Here is a 12,620-nt window from a genome sequence, read left to right as displayed (position 1 = left end):
CCTCCCTGTGTCCATGTGTTCTCATTGCTCAACGCCCACTTATGAGTGAGAACATGCAGTGTTTGATTTTTGTTCTTGTGTCACTTAGTTGAGAATGATGGTTTCCAGATTCATCGATGTCCCTGCAAAGGCCATGAACTCATTCTTTTTATGATTGCATAGTATTCCATGGTGTATATGTGCCACATTTTCTTTATCCAGTGTATCTTTGATGGGCATTTGGGTTGATTCCATGTCTTTGCTATTGTAAACAGTACCACATTGAGCATATGTGTGCATGTGTCTTTATAATAGATCGATTTATAATCCTTTGGGTATATATACAGTAATGAGATTGCTGGGTCAAATGGTATTTCTAGTTCTAGATCCTTGAGGAATCACCATACTGTCTTCCACAATGGTTGAACCAATTTACACTCCCACCAACAGTGTAAAAGCATTCTTATTTCACCACATCCTCTCCACCATCTGTGTCCTAATTTCTTAATGATCGCCATTCTAACTGGCATGAGGGGGTATCTCAATTTGGTTTTGATTTGCATTTCTCTAATGACCAGTAATGATGAGCAGTTTTTCGTATGTCTGTTGGCCACATAAATGTCTTCTTTTGGAAAGTGTCTATCCATATCCTTCACCCACTTTTTGAGGGAGTTGTTTTTTTCTTGTAAATTTGTTTTAGTTCTTTGTAGATTCTGAATATTAGCCCTTTGTGAGACGGGTAGATTGCAAAAAATTTTTTCCCATTCTGTCGGTTGCCAGTTCACTCTCCTGATAGTTTATTTTGCTGTGCAGAAGCTCTTAAGTTTAATTAGATCCCATTTGTCTATTTTGGCTTTTGTTGCCAATGCTTTTGGTGTTTTAGTCATGAAGTCCTTGCCTATACCTATGTCCTGAATGGTATTGCCAGGTTTTCTTCTAGGGTTTTTAGGGTGTCAGGTCTTATGTTTAAATCTTTAATCAATCTGAGTTAATTTTTATATAAGGTGTAAGGAAGGGGCCCAGTTTCAGCTTTCTGCACATGGTTTGCCAGTTTTCCCAACACTATTTAAACAGGGAATGCTTTCCCCATTGCTTGTTTTTGCGAGATTTGTCAAAAATCAGATGGTTGTAGATGTGTGGCGTTACTTCTGAGGCCTCTGTTCTAGAAAATCTAGAAGAAATGGATAAATTCCTCTACACTCAGATCCTCCCAAGACTAAACCAGGAAGAAGATGAATCCCTGAATAGACTATTAACAGGGTCTGAAGTTGAGGCAGAAATTAATAGCCTACCAACCAAAAAAAGTTCAGGTCTAGATGTGTTCACAGCTAATTCTACTAGAATGTACAAAGAGGAGGTGGTACCATTCCTTCTGAAACTATTCCAAACAATACAAAAAGAGGAAATCCTCCCTCACTCATTTTATGAGACCAACATCATCCTGATATGAAAACCTGGCAGAGACATAACTAAAAACGAAAATTTCAGACCAATATCAGTGATGAGCATTGATGCAAAAATCTTCAGTAAAATACTGGCAAACGGAATGCAACAGCACATCAAAAAGCTTATCCATCATGATCAAGTAGGCTTCATCCCAGAGATGCAAGGCTGGTTCAACATACGCGTAACTTATATTCAATTCTTTAATCCAGCTTGAGTTAACTTTTGTATATGCTGAAATATCGGGGTCCTATTTTACTCTTCTGCATATGGCTAGCCAGTTATTCCAGCACCATCTATTGAATGGAGTTTTTTTCCCCATTGCTTGCTATTGTTGACTTGTTGCAGATCAGATGGTTGTAGGTGTGCAGCTTTATTTCTGGGTTCTTTATCTTGTTCCATTTGTCTATGTGTCTCTTTTTGTACCCGTACCATTCTGTTTTGGTTATTCTAGCCTTGTAGGATAGTTTGAAGTTGGTTAGTATGATGCCTCCAGTTATGTTCTTTTTGCTTAGAATTATTTTGCCTATTTGGACTCTTTTCTCATTCCATTTGCATTTTAGAATTTTTTTTCTAATTCTGTGATTAATGATGTTGGTAGTTTGATAGTGTTAACTCTGTAGATTACCTGGGCAGTAAGGCAATTTTAACAATGTTAATTCTTCCAATCCATGAGTGTACCGTGTTTTTACATGTGTTTGTATCCTCTGTGATTTCTTTCAGCAGTGTTTTGTAGTTCTTGTAGAGATCTTTCACCTCCTTCCTTAGCTGTATTTCTAGATAGTTCATTTTTTCTGTGGCTATTATAAATGGAATTGTGTTCTTGATTTGACTTTCAGCTTGAACTTTGGTGTATAGAAATGCTACTGATTTTTGCACATTGATTTTGTATCCAGAAACTTTACTAAAGTCATTTATCAGTTCTGGGAGTCTTTTGGCAGAGTCTTTAGGGTTTTTTAAGTACAGAATCATAAATCAGTGAAGAGATAATTTGACTTCTTCTTTTCCTATTTGGATGCCTTTTCTTTCTTTCTCTTGCCTGATTGCTCTGTCTAGGATTTCCAGCTCTATGTTAAATAGGAGTAATTCCAGTTTTCAAGGGGAGTGGTTCCAGCTTTAGCCCATTAGGTATTATGTTGGCTGTGTGTTTGTCATAGATGACTTCTTATTATATTGAGGCCTGTTCCTTTGATCCCTAGTCTATTGAGGGTTTTATCATGAAGGGATGTAGATTTTATTTGAAGCTTTTTCTATATCTGTTGAGATGATTATATAATTTTTGGTCTTCTATTTATATAGTGAATCACATTTATTGATTTGCATATGTTGAAACAGCCTTGCATCCCAGGAATAAAGCCTACTTGATTGTGGTGTATTGCTTCCCCCCCTCCCCGCCCCACAAATAAGACTTTTTATTTGCCACTATTATAAGTCTGAATTTTAAACAGATTCTTGGACTGGTGGTTCATATCCATCAGCTCGTTCAACTTTAGCACCTGTCTCAACCCCAGTGGCTTTTCCAGAACTACTGTCTTCACCATGAAGCTCCGTGAGTGTTCCCAATTCAAACCTGGGCTTCTTCAGCATTTTTACTTTTCTAATGAAGACATCATGGAGAGGATAAATAGATTGGTAAGCCTTTTCTATGTCTTTTCCAATGCTGTCTGGAATCAATTTATTGACCACTTCTTTCAAGCCATTTGTCTGCACCTCTCAGGTCGTGATTTCCATCATCTTCTTCCGGATTTGGCAGACCTGTTGGTGCTGAGCATAAGAGGTCTTCCTTATCTGATTATTGCGTTTTTTAGTAAAACCAACACAGAACAGATGAAGCAAGTAACCATCGGTAGTCTTGACATCAACATGAGCATCAATCATTGTCTGCCATTTTTTGACCATGGAACACATTTTGTCACGGGTAAGATCCATGCCATGGAAGTTAGTCAGGCAGTTTTTGCCTTGAACATCTTCAGTAATCAGCTTGAATTTCCTAAATGTGACTTCATCATTCTGCAAATCAGCAAGACTAACTTCAAACACTCGACCCTTGAGGCCATCAGATGCAATTTTGGTTCCTTGGGTCCTGGTGACTAGCGTCTTTCCAATATTTCTTATAATTGAACATAGCAGGTGCTTTCACATCATATCAATCTTTCTTAGAAAATGGATCAACCACTTTCTTCTTGGCTCCCTTTTTGCCACCTTTCGTAAGGCACTTGTTCTTGCCAACCGCCATGGTGCTGCTCAGAGAGCCAAAAGGTGACTGTGGTGTATTGCTTTTTGATGTGCCACTGTATTTGATTTGCTAGTATTTTGTTGAGGATTTTTGTGTCTATTCCTCAGAGATATTGGCCTACAGTTTTCTTTTTTCCTGGGACAGTTTTTGGTATCAGGCTGATACTGGCTTTATAGGATACATAAGGAAGGAATTCCTCTTCCTCAGTTTTTTGAAATAGTCTTAGTAGAATTCATACTAGTTCTTCTTGTACATCTGGAAGAATTCACCTGCGAATCCATCTGATCCAGGGCTTTTTTTTTTTTTTTTTTTTTTTTTTTTTTTGAGACAAGGTCTGGCTCTGTAGCCCAGGCTGGAGTGCAGTGGCGTTATCTTGGCTCACTGCAACCTCTGCCTTCTAGGCTCAAAGCCAACCTCTCACCTCATCCTCCCAAGTAGTTGGGACCACAGGCTTGCACCACCACACCAGGGCTTTTTTTAATTAGTAGGTTTGTATTACTGATTCAGTTTGAGAACTTGTTATTTGTCTGTTGAGGTTTTTACTGTCTTTCTAGTACAATCTTGGGAGGTTGTGTGTTTCTAAGAATTTATCCATTTTTTAATTTGTGTGCGAAGAGATGTTTGTAGTGGTCTCTGAGGTTCTTTTGTATTTCTATGAGATCAGTTGTAATGTCACCTTTGTCATTTCTGATTGCAAATAGCTGAGTTTTATTGACATTGCAAGGCTGGTGTGATTACGTATGTTTAAAAATTCTCCATTAACTGTTTAATGAAATATTACAATATGAAGAATTTTAACATGCAACAGTAAGACAGAAAATATAGATGAAAGCATTGATTAATGTCCTTGGAGCTCATTTCCACCCTCCTAATCAAAAATAGAGTAGTACAAAAAAAAAAAAAAAGGAGTTTTTTTTTTTTTTTTACAAGAACCTATGACTTTGAATGAATGTTTGTCTTGAACCCTGATAGATGAGAAATCATAGCAGCCTATGCTCTAACAACATTTTTTTGGAAATTGCATTTTGGGAAAATCTCAGTCTCTATGATTTCTCAGAGATGCCTGATGGCTTTAGATTCATGGAGCTATGATCGCCATTCTACTCCCACCAAGTGTAGCTAACTTGAAAACAGTATTACAACTAGGAGACAAAGGCAATGACAAGTATTTGTGAGAATGCACTATTTATGATCAAATGATAAGTAGGAATTTACAGTCAGACTTTTAAAGATCGTGCTGATTTCTATTGATATTGAGCCTTAATAATAGAAATTAATAGCTAATTATAAAGCATAGCTTTAAATTTTAAGTCCATTTATTAAAACTCCAAATTGTCTATACTTGATCCCTCCTCTCAAAACCCCATTGTAATCAGTTTTCTCTCCCCACTGTGTTTCACCAGAACTGCTCTGGGTAAGATCACCAATAACTCCCTGTAGTTATGTGTCTAGTTGTCAGTCTTAATTAACTTGACATCTGGTACCATACTCTCCTGGTGGTCTTCCTGCTTCACTGGCTGCCCCTGTCATGTCCTTTGCTGTACCTCCCTGGCCTCTTACTGTTATAGGGTCTCAGACCTTGCTTTTGGAACTCTTTTTGTTCCATGCTCATTCCTTTGACAATTTTACCTAGTCACTTAGATAAGCTAGATAGCTGCCAGATGAACTCTTTGACGTACATGCTCCAAGGGGGAAGGGCACGAATCCCATTCTTCCCCCTAGACTTTCCTTTTCCACAGTATTTTTCATCTTATTTGATAGCATTTCCATTCTCCTAGTTGCTTAACTGCTTTTCTCATACCCTACATCTTTCCCTCAGAAAATCCTAGTGGTCCTACTTTCTGAACATACCTAGAATTTGTATTAACTCCACTACGACCATCCTAGTCCGAAAACCAACATCTCTTATCTACATATTTACAGAAGTCTTCTAAACTGATCATCCTGCTGTTGCCCTCTCTTTTCTTCCATTTATTTTCAATTGGAGCAGCCAGAGTGATCTTGATCAAATTATATTACTCTGCTCAGAACTATTCAGAAGTTTTTCATCTTACCTACAGTATAAGCCCAAGTCCTTAAAGTGGTCTCTCATTATTTTGTTAATCTTAGGAACTCCAACTTTTCCTTGCTTACTCCACTTGAGCCACTGGCTCTTTTGCAAGATAGCTACATGACTCACTCACGCATCCTATTCAAATCTTTCTGAACTTCGGCTTTCTCACCTATAAGAAGGGGTTTTTAGTTGGTATTTGCCTCATCTGGGTTTTATAAGCTTTAACTTTTGAAACACTTACCCAACTGCCTGGTATTTTAAATTCTTTGCTATAACTTTTGTGCCTCAATGTTCTCATCTGTAAGATGAGAGTAATGAATATTACATATGTACTGAGAGGATTAAACAAGTTAATATATATGTATAGCACTCAGTACAGTGACCAGCACCTAGTAAGCACTATATACGTGTTGTGTATTATTATGGATATTATCTAGTTTACATGGCAGTTTCTTTATAGATTTGAGAAGCTGCATCACAGCTTTTTATACTTAGGTCTTAACGTCTGCTTTCAGCAAGAATTTACACATGCAATCTATATTCTTCATAAGAAGAGTGTATGTCAGTCTGCTTCTTAACTAACTCATTATCAGTTTGGCAGCATCCTTTTGGGTCAAGGTTGCAAATCTGAGTCAGTGCTCAGGTTTCCCTGAATAGTAGCTCTGCCTCTAGCCTTCCAGAATCCTGGAGTGCCCACTTTCCCACACAATATCTGCACAAGATTTTGATTATAGATTAAGGAATGATTTACAAATAATAAATAAAAATCTTATGAATCTAAGGAGCAATATAATTGAAGTTTATTTATTGTTATTTTTTTCCATTCTATTAGTTTATCTGTTGTCTAATCAAATGTCCTTAACGGAATAAGAGAAATCCTTATTTTTTATACCAGTCAGTCTTTCAGTTTTAGTTTCATTACATGTTCTACTGTAGGTGTATCATTCAATTAACTACTCTTTATGCCTGAAAACTTGCATGTTAGAAGGCAGTGTTGTATGTTCTTGCCAGTTTCGTAGTCTCTGAAGAGCTAATAAAGAACAAAACTACAATGACCAGCTAATTTACTTAGTTTTGTTATTCTTTATATATGCATGGAAAATAAATACTAGTTTATATAAGATGTCATCAGAATATAAAATATAAATACTTCCAGTAATCAAAGGATTCTTTTTAAGTAATTCCAAGAGATCTCAACTTAGGAGTCAGTGAAAAAAAGATCTAGAAGGTTTATATTTCTATCATTACTTAATTATACTTCAACAATATTTGTTTATTACCTCCAGGAAAGCAATTGAATCATTGAAGTTCCACAGCTTAAGAGATATGTCACTTTTGTTCATTGTTTGTTGAACTGATTCTTCATTCTAAATATTGAACTTATAGTAAATTCTGAACTTATAATAAACTTTACTCTCTACTTTTCTGTCATTAAGTAGAGGAATTGTTTGATATATTGTTGTTAAGTCTAGACCAGATATACTCTACTACTAATTTTTCTTTTATTATAAAATGTATAATGTGAGTTACTATAAATAGAGGGGTTTTGGGTATTAACCACATGTAAGAGGGTTGTTTATTTTCTGAAGTATAGTTTGTCAGGGGACAGAGTGCTGTACTAGCAGAACATGGGCTTTGTTGATTGTGTGACATTGAGAAACTTGTATTTTCTGAGCTTCAGTTTCTTTATACTTCACAGTTGTGTGAGTTTTAGGCAACAACTAGTTCCTAGTGCTTAGAAAATATTAGTCCCTGTGTCCTCACTAATATTTTCTATTTCTTTACATCTCACTGAGTGGAATGGGTAGCAAATGAAATCCAAAGTAGTTATCGTCATTAGCTATAGAATCCCAAAATCTAAGCCATTCTCCACTATTGATAAGAAATCTTTAGCACTAGAGCAGTGATCTAGCTGCTCATTTTGTGTTTTGAAACATAGTAAAGCGTAAGCTGCTTCTGACAGTTGTAAAAATATAACATCAAAATATGTTTTCATTTCTTCATAATTTTTCTTTATATTTAATAATAAAATGAGTATATTAATCCATTCATGCACTGCTGTAAAGAAATACCTGGGGCTAGGTGATTTATAAGGAAAAGAGGTTTAATTGTCTCACGGTTCAGTAGGCTGTACAGGAATCATGGCAACATCTGCTCTTGGGGAGGCCTCAGGGAAATTTTACTCATGGCGGAAGTCAAAGCAAGAGCATGCATCTTATATGGCAGGCAAGGACCGAGAGAGAGCAGGGAGATGCCACACTTCTAAACAACCAGATTTCAGGATAACTCACTGTCACAAAACCAGCACCAAGGAGGAAATCTGCCCAAGTAATCCAATCACCCCCACCAGGCTCCACCTCCAACATTAGGAATCACAATTGAATATGATATTTAGGTGGGAACACAGACTCAAACCGTATCAGTGAGTATCTTATTATTTTAATTATTTGGACATGGATTCATTGAGCTTTATTACTTATAAAAATATAAGAATAAAATATAACATCTTTAAAACATATGTAAAGAAACAACAAAAACGATTTAATTTTACCAATCAAGAATATAAACTGCTGACATAATAAAAATAAAGTAAATGTTAAGAGTTTGATTAGGTCCAAAAATCAGAAAATGCTGCCAAGACAATTCACTGGAAATCTCTGTACAGTCTCTTTAATATTTTTGTACATTAGCAGTGTAATTTTCTTGCGCTTTTTTTCCTCCTACACAGGAATACCCGACAAGGAGCTGAACCCTAAGAAGAAGATTTGGGAGCAGATCCAGCCTGACCTTCACACTAATGATGAGTGTGTGGCTACATACAAAGGAGTTCCCTTTGAGGTGAAAGGGAAGGGAGTATGTAGGGCTCAAACCATGAGCAACAGTGGTATCAAATAAAATGCCTCCACTACCAAAAGACATTGGAGAAAACCTTAATAGTAATAAAGAGAAATATATTTGTCACTTGTACCTGAAATATGAGTGGCTCATTTTTGTGTTAGTGTCTCCTAGACTTGACTATTCTTTTACTTGGTATATATTGTTTTCATTGATTGGGGAAACACTACATTTTTACCTAGGTTCTTAATCATTTATAAAGGAGAGAAGAAGTTGCCTATGTTTTGTAATAATTTATTTTTTAGCAAGAATATTGATTAGCAGCTGTTTTTTTTTCTTTATACATGTAGATAACTAGATTAATATTTACTTTCTTATTTATGGGCACAGGATGTATGAAATTTCAAGCTCTGAAATTTTTCTTATATATCTGTATCAAAAATATCCTCTCCTTTTCCAAAGTGACAAGTTGGAAAATTTGTATCAGACTTATTAACTGATCATATTATAATAGTATTGAAAATGACCAACTGTTCATTCTGAAAGCCAAACATAAAACCTAGGAGATGTGGCATATGAACATTTTTGCTTTGCTGCTAGAGTAATTCTGACTAATAATACTTAAAGCATTTTTTTAAAAAAACTAAAATTTTCTATCTTGACGTTTTTCTATTTAGCTAAATAATTAGTAATAAGTTTTGACTAGCTCTAAAGAATAAACACATTGAAAACAGTTGCCACAGTGTTTCTAATAAATTGATCATAAAAGCAGCAATCTTTTTTTTAATTCTAGCTGCTTTATAAAGATTCTTTGGGTACCTAATAAAGGATAATTTATAGCTTATTATTTTTTGAAGAGCATTACAGACTGATATTTTGCTTTTTCATGTATCATCACACTGTCAGTATATTAAAAGAAGTTGCAGCCTAAAACTTAACATATACCATACATATATATTAAGGTATCAAATAGCTATTCTCACTCATTTTACAAATATTGTAAGAACAATAAAAATTAATTGAGGAATTATGAGCCTCCAGGTCATCAGCCTTGAGATGATTACTGATGATTTGGACTTACACACACGTCAGCAAGATAGAGGGTTGTGGATAGGGGAGGGCTGGTAGCTAACAGGCGTCCTAACAAAGCAATATTAGTGACTTTAACCAAGTTTCAGAGTCTGAGCCTTAGCTTTACAGCTTCAAAAAAAGAAGAGCATCAATGGAGGCAGAAGTATAGACGTCGTTTTAAAAATACACACATGCACACACAAACAAAACATTTTAGCATTACAAAACATTTTAGCATTATAGCTGTCCAAATCCTTCAATAAGAAGGAGAGGCACACACACACATACACACTGTCACACAAAACTCAACAACTATAAAACCCCTGCATGTTATAAAAGGCAGAATTAAATTTAAATCCATGGAACTCTAGTAAGCCAGGATATATTATAGTACCATTATAAATGTTTTGAAAATATGAACAGAGCATCATTAACATCTGTTGGTACCTAAACACAAAATGAATTTCAAAAGTTACTTTGTTCTCAAGATACGTCATTCTTTTGAAAATAAATTTGGTGACAGTCTTTTGTGAGTTTTTTGCTCTAATTTTTCTCAATTGTATCAAATTTATTTAATATTATTTAAATAATATTTCAATTACCTAGGAAGTTGAAATTTTACCCACTAAATGTTGAAATACTCTAGCCCAGATCATATTATCTAAAGCTTTGTCAGTGAAACCTAAATTGATGATTAAATCATACATCCAACCTAGAAATAACAAAAACTATTGGTCTTTTGTTAAAGCCTATGATATAACACCATCAGTAGCTAATTTATGCTGAAATTTATGATAACTTACTACAAAAGAATACATTGCTAAAATGTCACATCTGTCTTTCTCAAGTACTGTATTATGCCTTACCAAATTATACCCAAAGTCCATGCTTCCCTCCATAATTCTCCCAGGTCTTTACCACATAAAGAGAGAAAGAAGTGAAGAGTTAATGAGTGGTTTTTCAAGTTGTATAAAAGCATTAACAAAGTTATCAATTCAGCCCTATTCAGTACTTCTTTTCCCAGAAAAAAACTTGATTCGCTTTTCTTTGTATTGCTGGGATGGGAGAACTCTTATGGAATCGGCAAAGAAATAACATTGTTGGCAAACTGGACATAATAATCACTTTGAGCCCAAGAGTGGAAAGCAAGGTGCTGTGTGCTGTGATTGCACCACTGCACTCTAATCCAGGCTATATAGAGTTAAGACCCTGTCTCAAAAAAAAAAAAAAAAAAAAAAATCTTAGTTGAGGAGCACCTCACTATTTCTTGTAACTGGGCATTAAAATGGCCTGAATATACCTCCTCAACTTTTCAGAGAAATGATATGTCCTTTTAAAATATAAAAGTATCAGAAGTATGTAACATTAGCCATGTATTTCATCTACATAAATGGTGACACAAGTCCTGATTCTAAGTGCTATCCAACAGTATGAAAATTACAACTTTGTCACTAAGATGCAACATAAAAACTAGGAAGGGCAAATTAGTATGCTCAACAGACAGTTGCAAATTGCGTCTTGTGAAGAAAAGCTCTACTCTCCAAAATTTTAGTTAAGGCATAATCACGTCTTCTCTAACAAATGTAAGGGGGATATATTAATAATACATGTCTACTGTCATGGATTTTATTACAGAATTATTATTAACATAGTTACTGCCTTATAACTAGTGTTCCCATGTGTTTTATCCACCTCTTAACTCCTTATAAGGTAGATCCGTCAATTTACCCCGAAGACTCAACAGAAAAGTTAAATAAATGCCCGTACACAGTTGAAATCTGGTTTAATTTTTTTCAGTTCTTACTGATTTTGTGTTCTCCGTTACATTATACTTTCTTAACATATTAGTTAAATGGTCATGTGGTTTATTTTATTTGAATAAAAAGTTTAGCTTTAGGGTAAACGTTAGAGAAAAATAGTGACGTAAAAATACCTAAATTTAAGTAGTTACATTATGTAAGATTAGGTTAGCTCCCTTAGTGTGGAGTATTTAAGAGATTCTAAAAGGAATGATGAGATTATTAAACACTTTGTTGGAGTTGTTCCGAAGAAGCTTTTTTTTTTTTTTCTTCCTTTTTGCTATTCAAGCTTAGAGGAAGAATTAACTTGGCAAAACCAAGCTGCTGCTGCTGGTAGCAGTTGCCTTTTTAAAAAGCCACATGCCATGATTCTTTGAATAGTGCGCTGTTATTAAGGGCACTGAATGTGTCATGACAGTCCATTCCAAAAGCCAACGTATGATAGAAGTCACTAAGTTCCATATAGATAGATAATTTAAAACAGGAACATAGGTATACTATGGTGGTACTTATATGATAACCCCATTGTGGTACAACTTATATGATAACCCCAAAGTTTGCAATAATAATGAAAAAAAAAGAATAGTTGCTGATGGTTAATATGCCTCTGTACAAAACTGAATCATCTTCGGGTACCAACTTGTTGGAATGAGAAAGATTGACCCATTCTTGTGCATTGCACTTTGTATAGTTATGGTTTTTCCTTTGAATAAATCTTGGCAGAGATAACTCATAGGAGTATAACCCCAAAAAAATATTTTGAGGAAGGACCCAGAGCAATGAAATAATTGTTGGTTTGAAAGTGAGCCATCTGGAATTTCAGAGTGTGAACTAATTATTGTATATTGTATTTTGTCACCCTTATGTATTTGGTTTTTTTTCCTTCCTTACTTCCACCTATCCTAACACACACTATTCCCAATTCTCTAGATGTTTAAGTACAAAAATGTGTGCAAGTGTGATTTTATGTCTTCATCAACATCATTTCCTATCTGGCAGGCTGTTGGCCTTAGCAACAGGAGCAGAAACAAGCCTGAGACGCAATAATTGCAAGAAATAAAAATCCTTTTTAATGAAGCATTAACTACTCTTGCCTTTCCCATTGCTACATAATGCCTGCAGAATTGTTCAAATAGCCATTGTTAATGTCATCATTTCCTCAATGGCATTTATGTGATAAGCCTTCATATTGAAGCTACTCTGA

At 35.2% G+C, this 12,620-nt stretch overlaps 1 protein-coding gene and 1 pseudogene across 5 annotated transcripts in view; one reads left to right on the top strand and one right to left on the bottom strand.

Moving 5' to 3' along the window:
- The window catches only part of AIMP1 (aminoacyl tRNA synthetase complex interacting multifunctional protein 1), a 33,055-nt gene extending 24,370 nt beyond the window's left edge, over nt 1-8,685 (top strand). For 4 of the 5 annotated variants that reach the window (XM_032254851.1, XM_032254850.1, XM_032254849.1 and 1 more), the window contains exon 7: nt 8,440-8,678. In XM_032254851.1, the coding sequence (XP_032110742.1) occupies nt 8,440-8,606 (167 nt within the window). In that variant the 3' untranslated portion in view covers nt 8,607-8,678. Of the gene's footprint in view, nt 1-8,439 lie in introns of all 5 variants that reach the window. The other variant, XM_032254848.1, reaches the window with a different exon arrangement.
- Nucleotides 2,817-3,685, bottom strand: LOC116534450 (annotated as a pseudogene).
- Nucleotides 8,686-12,620: the final 3,935 nt, after the last annotated feature.

This window comes from Sapajus apella, unplaced genomic scaffold, assembly GCF_009761245.1.
Source record: "Sapajus apella isolate SASKATOON/1434 unplaced genomic scaffold, GSC_monkey_1.0 scaffold87, whole genome shotgun sequence".
NCBI lineage: Eukaryota > Metazoa > Chordata > Mammalia > Primates > Cebidae > Sapajus > Sapajus apella.
This window is presented reverse-complemented; position numbering and strand designations above follow the sequence as displayed.